This window comes from Pithys albifrons, chromosome 29 (assembly GCF_047495875.1).
Source record: "Pithys albifrons albifrons isolate INPA30051 chromosome 29, PitAlb_v1, whole genome shotgun sequence".
NCBI lineage: Eukaryota > Metazoa > Chordata > Aves > Passeriformes > Thamnophilidae > Pithys > Pithys albifrons.
In genome coordinates this window covers 4,700,123-4,709,695 of record NC_092486.1, presented here as the reverse complement: position 1 = coordinate 4,709,695, position 9,573 = coordinate 4,700,123, and the positions used below count along the sequence as shown (strand labels likewise).

The 9,573-nt window shown below is 57.5% G+C and overlaps 1 protein-coding gene across 1 annotated transcript; it reads right to left on the bottom strand.

The window, feature by feature from the left end:
- Positions 1 to 3,276: 3,276 nt before the first annotated feature.
- On the bottom strand, positions 3,277 to 9,233 carry PLPBP (pyridoxal phosphate binding protein). Its single transcript, XM_071579059.1, has 8 exons — positions 9,117 to 9,233; positions 8,190 to 8,297; positions 7,610 to 7,645; positions 7,015 to 7,090; positions 6,724 to 6,858; positions 6,453 to 6,595; positions 5,145 to 5,243; positions 3,277 to 4,866 (listed from the first exon to the last, which is right to left on the bottom strand). The coding sequence occupies exons 1-8, from the start codon at positions 9,210 to 9,212 to the stop codon at positions 4,729 to 4,731; spliced, it is 831 nt and encodes a 276-aa protein (XP_071435160.1). The 5' UTR covers positions 9,213 to 9,233; the 3' UTR covers positions 3,277 to 4,728.
- Between the last annotated feature and the right edge of the window lie 340 nt (positions 9,234 to 9,573).

Genomic DNA, 9,573 nt, shown 5'->3' with positions numbered 1-9,573 from the left:
CTGGAGCCCCGCGTGGGTCAGCGCCCACGTCCCAGCTGTGACAAGCACAGGGTGCCGCGTCCAGGGTGGTGACACACACGTGGCCCCACCGAACCTCCTGCACACGAGGGTTTCTGTGGCCTCCCACTGCCTGCGGGACACCGAGAGGAAGCCCCTGCACAAACTCACACAGTTCACTCCGTGGTCACACTGCTCCATCCCCTCCTGGCCTCCGCGCCGCATTTAACTCTCTTCCCCCTTAACTTCCCTGTTTGCTTCACTGATTTTCGCACTAAGTTCAATATTTTTCTTCCCGCTCCCCTCCTCCCACGTTCCCGCCGCCTCTCGCCTGCCCCCAGCCCTCTGGTCCCCCCGAGGCTCAGCTTCTCCGAGGCCACTGCTCGCTGAAGCGCCAAATCAAAAGGGATCAAAAGCCGGCAATGAAGTGCGCGGGACCCCGTGCCAGGGAGCAAAGGAAGAGGGTCATGGAAGGACGACAAGACGATGCTGGGAATGCGGTTTCTCTCCAGGACCAACAGTTCCTGGAGGGGAAAAGAAATTTGCTCCTCTCTCCAAACAAATAGATCTCGCCATGGTGGTGGGAGTTGGGAAGTGGGGATTCTCCTCAGCACACGCTCCAGGCTGTTCCCACATGTGCTCTTGGTTGGCACCACAAGCAGCCCAGTGCCTGCAGAGCCCCCAGCCTGGGCACCCGCTGCCTCCAGCCAGGCAGGGATAAGAACTGTGATCCCAAGGGCTCTTCTGTGGTGGGTCAGACCCTCCCCAGACCTCCCCTCCCTGCCCTAAGGGGTCAGCCATAGGACCTCAGAGCCCTGGAAATCGGCATCATCCTGTTAGAAAGACAATCAGATGTGTCATGTCTTTCCATCTTTTTGGGTTTTATTTTCCATTTTTTCCACTGAGCAGAATTTTCCTTGCAGTAATCCCCCTCCCGTGCTCAGCACAGCAGGATGCTGGTCCCAGATCCTGCAGCTGAAGCTGGAAGAGCAACAGGAAACCACTTGTGTGCAGTATCCGCTCAGAGGTCCTGCGAGCACCAGCACAGTGTGGAACCCTCCCAAACCCCCCAGTGGCGAGTGGTGCCTCCTGCTTTCAGCACTGCAGAGAGCAAGAGTGGCCTTCCCTCCTTCTTCTGGAGGGGATGAGCCTCCAGGCTGGAGCCTGCTGCTCTCCCCAGGTGTTCCCACCAACAGAGAGGAGACTCTTTTTCTCTGGCACCCACAGCACACCCAGCCCAGCATCACACAGGACACCCCAAAATGCCACAGTGCTCAGGGCTCAGTCACCTCCTTTCACTGGATTAACCCTAAATTAAGAAATCCTCATCTCCAAGAGCTCCAGTGCCAGCACTGGGGCTGCATCCACGACATGCTGAAGCAATCAAACCACTGCCTGGGCTTCAGAATGTCAATCTCCTTAAAATTCCCTCCAAGAACAGTGAGAACCTTGTCCAAACCAGGATGTGTGGAATACCTGGCCCCAGCCTCGCCATGAGGAGAGGAGCTCAAGCAACACTTCCCACATGCTTTGAGCCCAATGGAGTTCAGGTTCTTTCAACTGCTTCCAAGCCTCTCTCAGCTTTTCCAGCCCCGACCCCTCCTGATGCCTCCGGCCCAGGAGACGAGGCCTCCTGTTTGAAACCCCATCACCACAGACGTGCTGGTGCCAGATGCCAAATCCCCACGTCCCTCGCTCCCACTCAAAGGTAAAAAGCCTCCTTAAGTACTGCAGGCATAGGGAAAGACAACAAGCACGAGACTCTCTTTAATTCCTTTCACTGGGATCCAATAAAAACCTTGGCAGTGGCCGTCCTTCCTGCCGGAAAGCTGATATCCCAGAAATAAACACACTTTCCACTTTGAAGGGCTGTGGTGGGATCTGCCTGGGCCCAGATCCCAACTGCTCCCGGCCACCCTGGACTCCCACCTGCCCACAGCCCCCCAGTGCTGCAGGGAACTGACCCACAGCTCTTCAGCTCTGCTGCTTCAGCACTGGCACTTTCCCGAGGATGAGGACAGCCATGGGTGGCCAATGCAACTCCCAGGAGCCAGGGAAGGAGAGGCAGCAGCAAATCACTCTGCCCCAGCCTTATCAATGGGTTTATTCCTCTTAGAGCTTGGAAACCAGGGTCACCTCAGGGGAGGGAATCCTGGGGCCGTGCCTTTGCTCCAGAGGGGACGGCGCCTGCGCCACCGGCCGCTGGAAGTCACGAGGAAGGAGGAGCCCCTCCATCTGCTGGATGTGTTGCTCCAAGGCAAATATTGACAGTGACAGTGCTGAGCACGGGGAGCCCGAGCGCTGCTGCCGCCCCAGCACTGCCAGGGGCTTTGATGGCTGTAAATAAAGCCGGGGCTGTGGGGGCCGAGGCCCCGCGCGGTTCATTAAGAGGCCGGGCAGCCCTTTCATCTCCAGCCCGTTGGCTCCACTCCAGTGACCAGCAGTTCCCATCTGCGGGGTGACCTCTGTGGAGGGGGTGGGTGGTCCGTGCCCACTCCCCTGGACAGGTGTCTGGTGTCACTGACACGGCAGCTCCGCACCCTCCTGCCTCGGGCTCCAGATGGGCAACTCGGGGAGGAATGGGAGTCCCAGCTCAGGAAACAACCACAAAATACCCAAGAGAGGAAAAGCAAGATGGGAGATGGGGCACAGTGCAAGAGAATTCCCAGTGCAATTCCACCCTGTGAGCCACAACACAAGAGAATTCCCAGTGTAATTCCACCCCTGTTCTGTGCCCGAAGAGGGGGAACTCCAGCACCCCCTCGGGCTCCAATCACTGGGGCTGGGCTGGCTCTGCAGCTCCTTCCTTGCCTGCCACGAAGAGCTCTGGCCAAGGTTTTCCCAGCACCAAACACGCCCTGCAGGGCCCCCTGCAGCCCCTGGAGTCGGTTCAGACAGAACAAGTGTAAAATATCCCAAAGGCTTTTCCTGGGGAGAAATTTGTCAGCAGGAGGATCCCGGTGCGGGCGTAGTGCTGAAACTCCGGGAGGAGAGAGGAGGGAACATCAGGTGAGAACAAGGCGACTTTGGGACTCGCTGTTGACCTGTCCGGCCCCGTGCCCGCGGCAGCACCGCCACCCAGAGGCTGCTCCGGGGACAGCTCGCGACTCGCGACACATGGCCCGGCTCGGCAACTTTTGACCCTTCTGATCAAAAATCACTTCACTTTCTTCGCCAGCTCTGCCCTTCAATCACCCTCCTCCTTCCATCCCGGCTCCACCAGCTGCTCCTGGCTGGGGAAACAGCTCTAAGAACGCCTCAGGCCATTTATTCACCACGCTGGAACGTAAAAATAACATCTTTAATAGCTTTAGAGTTGGCACAGATGGTATTAAAACTCACCACTTTTTATTACTAGACTATGAAACCACACATGGTGCAGTGTGAGGAGAGCAGCTCCCACCCCACGTTGCTTCTAAAACCACGGAGCTATGACAGGTTGGTGTTGGAGGTGACTCTTCATTTACATTCAGCATTTACAGAGTGAAACCAACAGCGAGATTGAACCACACACACACAGAGCAAAGCCTGGGGAGGATGTTTCTGCTGGCAGCTGAGGCCTCCTCCTCTTAGCAGCCACAAAAGCCCCAAAATTAACTGTAATACAGGTTGTGAGACTGGCCAAACAGCACAGGACAATGCAGGAGCTTCTGCTCACTCCTGAGGGAAAGTTACTGCAGTCACAGTCCCATTTCCCTCTTCCAGGAGCAGGGAAGGCTGAACCAGCACTTAGGATGTTAAGACATGGCCTAGAAGCTCTCTCAGTGGCCAAAGGATTTTTATTCAGGAACTCAGAATGCAGTGGGACAATAATACTTCCCCTTCTGAAGTACTTCTCCCAAGAAAACCTCCCTGCTGCCCTGAACCAACTATGGTTTCCTCACACAGGTGTAGAGGGGCTGGGACTCACCTGGGAAAGCAACAACAAGCTGGTGGCAGAGCAGGGACCAGCATCAAAAATCCCATTCTGACCAAAAAAGAGCATCAAAACTACTAAGCAGGATGAAAATAATTCCCAACAACAGAGGAGGGGAAAGGAAGAGAAGGGAGAAACATCCCACATCTGGGCAGACAGGGAGCTATGGGAAAAATTAGTGTCAGCCTGAAAACGACAGGATTGAGCCCAAAAGACACTCCCACACTTGTGATGTGCAGCCAAAACATCACACCATGACCTCAGGGTGGCAGCTGAGCTCCTCAGTCACCTGTGCTGTCACTTGCCTTGTTTCCATGGCCATGGTCTCTCCAGTGTCACAGCAAGGCCCTATCCCAGCTCCTACGTAACCATCCCACGTGCAAAACTTGTATTTGGGGAAACATTTATAGTTTTCTGGCAAGATCACAACTTGTTTAATGAAGAATTGAGTCCTTAGTGAAAACAATCACTGGCACTGCTGCAGGTCACACCCACCTTGCTCAGCAGCAACTCCAGCCCAACAAACACTTGTTTGTCCAACCCACTTACTCCAAAGTCTCTGTCCTGGATGACCCTGAGGAGCCAAGACATTAAAGCCACTTGCAACCACCAATTTCCTTATCATTTGTTGGTTATAAAGATTTCCAGTTTCTAGGGGTACTCTATAATCATGATGATCATGAGGCATTTCTGGCCTCTGTTCCGAGGAATTCCCTCTCACCACCAGGAGCAGGTGCTGACACAGAGGGAGGTAAAATGCATAGTGAGGTCTCCCAGCAGCGAGGTCTCTCCTCTGGAGGGGTTTTGTTTTCCACCTACTGCCCCTGCACTGTCACAGCCTCTGTTTGGCCTTCACTTCCAGCGGGGGCCTTGCCCCCAACAGCTTTGTTGGAATAATCCCGCTCTCCAAAAATAGTGCTGCCAATCCTGACGTTTGTGGATCCAACCTCTATCTGGAAGAGACAGAGAGGAGGAGGTCAGGGAAGGGCTGCCACCACCCCTCTGAGCAGCCTCGACTCTCTCCATTATCACAGGATGGTTTCCCCTGTCCTCGCCACCCAGGAGCTGGTTGGATCCCAGGAATCTACCCCAGGACCAGGAGAGCTGTTTCTCATGGAAGAGCGCTGTTGGGATCTCCATCCAAGAGGCCTGTTTGGGCTGGGATTTGGGGAGCAGGTCCCTTTGTTCCCCGAAGGAAGGGTGGCAGAAGGAACAGAAGGAACACACTCACTGCGTGCTGGAAGTCCGTGGACATGCCCATGCTCAGCTCCACCTTCTCCACAGGGAGGTTCAGCTTCTCACACACCTCCTGCCGCAGGGACAGCAGCACCTGGAAGGGAGGAGGGAAGAGGAGAGGGTCACACAGCTGACTGCCATGTCACCTGCCTTCCAGGGTGACACAGACCAGGATTCCTGCCTGTCTGGGAATTCAGTCTCCTTCACACAGGAAATGTAATTCCCACGTTTCCCACTGAAGCACCTTAACAGTTTCTGGAGATTTCCCAGCTATACTGACAACACAGAGAAGGCTCATGGAAACCTCACCTGGACGAAAGGCTCCAGGACAGGGGGCCCTGCCAAATTCCTGGCTGCAGATTCAGAGGGATGGGAGGAATGCCCTGCAGAAGGAGCCTCACACCTGCACTGACACTGCACTGCTCTGAGCACGGTGTGTCTACACTCTCACAGCCTGACTCATACTGACTGTGTTCAGTTCTGGGGCCCTCAGTTCAGGAAAGACATTGAAGGGCTGGAGTGGGGCCAGAGAAGAGCAACGAGGCTGGAGAAGGGACTGGATGTGGCACTGAGTGTCCTCTGAAACACCTCCAGGGACAGAGAATCCACCATGTCTTGATCCAACCCCACTGTGATCACCAGCCCAGGGCACAGAGTGAGAATCCACCACATCTTGATCCAACCCCACTGTGATCACCAGCCCAGGGCACAGAGTGCCCTGGGCTGGTGATCACAGTGGGGTTGGATCAAGGGTTGGATTTGATGATCTCAGAGGTCTCTTCCAACCCAACTGAGAAGAGCAACGAGGCTGGAGAAGGGAATGGAGCACAAGTGCTGTGGGGAGAGGCTGAGGGAGCTGCGGGTGTTCAGCCTGGAGAAGAGGAGGCTCAGAGGTGACCTCAGCACTGTCTGGAAGTGCCTGAAGGGAAGTTCTGGCCAGCTGGGGGTTGGTCTCTTCTCCCAGGCACTCAGCAATAGGACAAGGGGGCACGATGGGCTCAAGTTCTGCCAGGGGAAATTGAAGTTGGAGAGCAGAAAAAAATTCTTTGCAGAGAGAGTGCTCAGGCATTGGAATGGGCTGCCCAGAGAGGGGGTGGATTCCCCATCCCTGGAGGGTTTGAAACTGAGCTTGGCCGTGGCACTGAGTGCCATGATCTGGTAAAGGGACTGGAGTTGGACCAAGGGTTGGACTTGATGATCTCGGAGGGCTTTTCCAACTCAATCAATTCTATGATTCTGTGATACTGATTTGACTGTAACAGGAGACCAGCCAACAGTGGCATTTTCTTGTAAAAAACCCTACCTGGAAGTCAGGATTTGGCCCCTTACTGAGGTCGTGCCCGATGCTGCCAATTGTCATCAGCCCCACGAATTCCAGGCTGGGGCACTTGTTGATCACGTGCTCCACGGCAGCCGTGGTGTCTGCAGGGGGAAGGCCGTGCTTGCCTGGGGAAAACCAGGGAATTCTGGGTCAAACTCTGCCACAGAAACACTTTGAAAGCACAAACCAGCCCACCCTGTTCTCTGTCAAGTCAGCAGGACAAAGGTGCACAGCATCAGGAAGAGCCACTTACTGTCCTCCCCACTCGTGTTAACCTGCACCATGACCTTCAGCCTCTGGGGTGACCCTTTTTTCTGCCACGAGCTGTTGACTCTGTCTGCCAGTTTCACAGAATCCACTGTTTCCAACATGAACAGGTTTGGGACAGCTGGAGAGAAAAGACATGGAATTCCACTGGCTCAGGTGGTACCTACAACAGGTGTTGGTGAGTTCATCCTGTGGGGGAAGAACCTTTACCCAGACCTCCCCTGCCACATCAGAACACTGGGACACTGTTACCCACATAAAGTCACTCAGGATTTACCAATCAGCTTGTTGACATTGTTCTTCTGCAGGTGGCCAATAAAATGCCACTTGATGTCTGGACAAGATGACAGAATCTGGAAGCAGAGAGAACAGTGAGGTTGGGAGGACAATTCCCTCTCCCCCACACAGCACTTCAGCCTCAGTTTGCCCACAGACAAACACCAGACACCCAATTTCTTCATTTGTTGACCCTGAAGGACTCAGCCTGTGGTTGTGCTGAGGTTGCTGCTCAGCCTGGAGGGGGCTGTGGCTGCAGGGAATGCTGCCCATGGGAACAAGGAAGGCAAAGCTCTTTTGCAATAGCCATAAAACAATATTTTCCCCAAACTGAGTGTTTTTTTAAACAAGGGTTGTGCCTCAGCTGCAGAAAGCACAGCACTGTTCAGACACATCATGACTAAAGCACAAATTCCCAGACTCCTCTGGAGCCAGCAAGGCAGGAGGGGGAATGGGGCAGAGGAAGAGAGCTAAGAATAACCCATTATTTAACTGCAAAAACAAGGATCCAATGAAATTCCTAACAAAAACCAGCACTTTGGCTGAACAACTCTCAGGACACAAGAGAGAAAATATGAAGGGGACTGAGAACTTACTCTGGAGTCTGATGCCTTTTCCAGAAGCTCCTGAACCTGAGAGAATGCAGGAGAATCCCATTAAACCCCTGGCACATGGAAGATCAGTGTCTGTGGGGTGTGTGCTCCTGGGACCAACATGAGCCCCAAAAACACAAGGCCAGGGGGTGATGCTGTCCCCCAAAAGAGCCACCCAAACTGGGCTGCCCTGAGACATCAGGAGGAATTTCTTCATGGAAAGGGTCGTTAAACACTGGAATGGGGTGGACTCCCCACCCCTGGAGTGTCCAAGGAATGACTGGACGTGGCACTCAGTGCTGTGGGGTGGGTGACAAGGTGGGGATCAGGCACAGGGTGGACTGGATGGGCTGGGAGGGATTTTCCAACCCGGGTGATTCTGTGCTGAACACGGGGCCACCACGAGCCTCCCTCCCAGCCCCTGAGCCCCTGTCCCAGCCCTCTGAGCCTCCCTCCCCGCCCCTGGGCCCCTGTCCCAGCCCTCTGAGCCTCCCTCCCCGCCCCTGGGCCCCTGTCCCAGCCCTCTGAGCCTCCCTCCCAGCCCCTGAGCCCCTGTCCCAGCCCCTGAGCCCCCCAGACTCACGTAGTTCTCCCCGAAGCTGCGCTGCCCGTGCCCATACGCCTCCATCACCATCTCTGCCGGCTTCGTCTTGCTGACGGCCACGAGCCGCGGCTGCACGGCCGGGAGCCCCTGCGGGACCACCGGGGGTCAGGGGGACACGGGGACATCCCCCCAGCTCGGGACCCCCCCCTCCAGCCCGGGGCTGCCCTGGGAGGGGTCGGAGGGGACAAGCAGGAGGGAAGCATGTCGCGATAGTGGGGTTCTGTCTTTGCTGGTGGGGTGTTTAGGTGCCCATCTCCGTGGTGGTTCCGTCCCTGTGACAGGAGGGGGATGTCCCAACGGTGGGACCTGTCCCGGTGGCGCTGGGGGGATGTCCCCGCAGTGAGACCTGTCCCGGTGGCACTGGGGGGGATGTCCCCGCAGTGGGACCTGTCCCGGTGGCACTGGGGGGGATGTCCCCGCAGTGGGACCTGTCCCGGTGGCACTGGGGGGATGTCCCAAGGGTGGGACCTGTCCCGGTGGCACTGTGGGGATGTCCCAAGGGTGGGACCTGTCCCGGTGGCACTGGGGGGATGTCCCAAGGGTGGGACCTGTCCCGGTGGCACTGTGGGGATGTCCCCGCGGTGGGACCTGTCCCGGTGGCACTGGGGAGATGTCCCCGCGGTGGGACTTGAACCGGTGGCACTGGGGGGGATGTCCCCGCAGTGGGACCTGTCCCGGTGGCACTGGGGGGATGTCCCCGCAGTGGGACCTGTCCCGGTGGCACTGGGGGATGTCCCCGCGGTGACAAGGCCCTGTTCTCGCTGTGGGACCCGTCCCGGTGGCGGTCGGCTCATGACCCGTCCCCACGGCGCGGGCCCATCCCTGAGGTGACGGAGGCCCTGCCGCCAGGGCAGCGGCCTCCCGCTGGTCCCCCTGGCTGTCCCCCTGCCGCCGGTGTGCCCTCACCTGCGGCCGCCGCGCCGCCGCTTGCTGCACCTGCTCGATGACGGCGCGGAGCGCCGGGCCCAGCCCGTCCCCGGCGGCCATGCCCGCTCTCCACATCCCCGCCCGCGCCGCCGCCACTTCCGCCACACCTCCGCCCCGCCCCCGCCGTCCGACCAATGGGAGCGCCCCTCGGCGCGCTGCTGACCAATGGGATCACACAGCTCTGCGCCGCCGGCCAATGGGAGCGCTCCGCGGCGCCATGTTGGGAAGGTCGCGGTCGCCATGGCGGCGCGCGGGGGGCGGAGGGGACGGCGAGGCCGCGGCTCGGCTGGTGCCCTTTGCACCCAAATGGGTGACACATCCGCGCCACTCCCAGCCAGCACTGCCACCCACCGCACCCGCCTGTCCCTGGTGCCGCCGTGAAGGGCGGGGAGCTGGGAGGGACCCCCAAGGATCACCCACCCACGCCCGGGCCCTG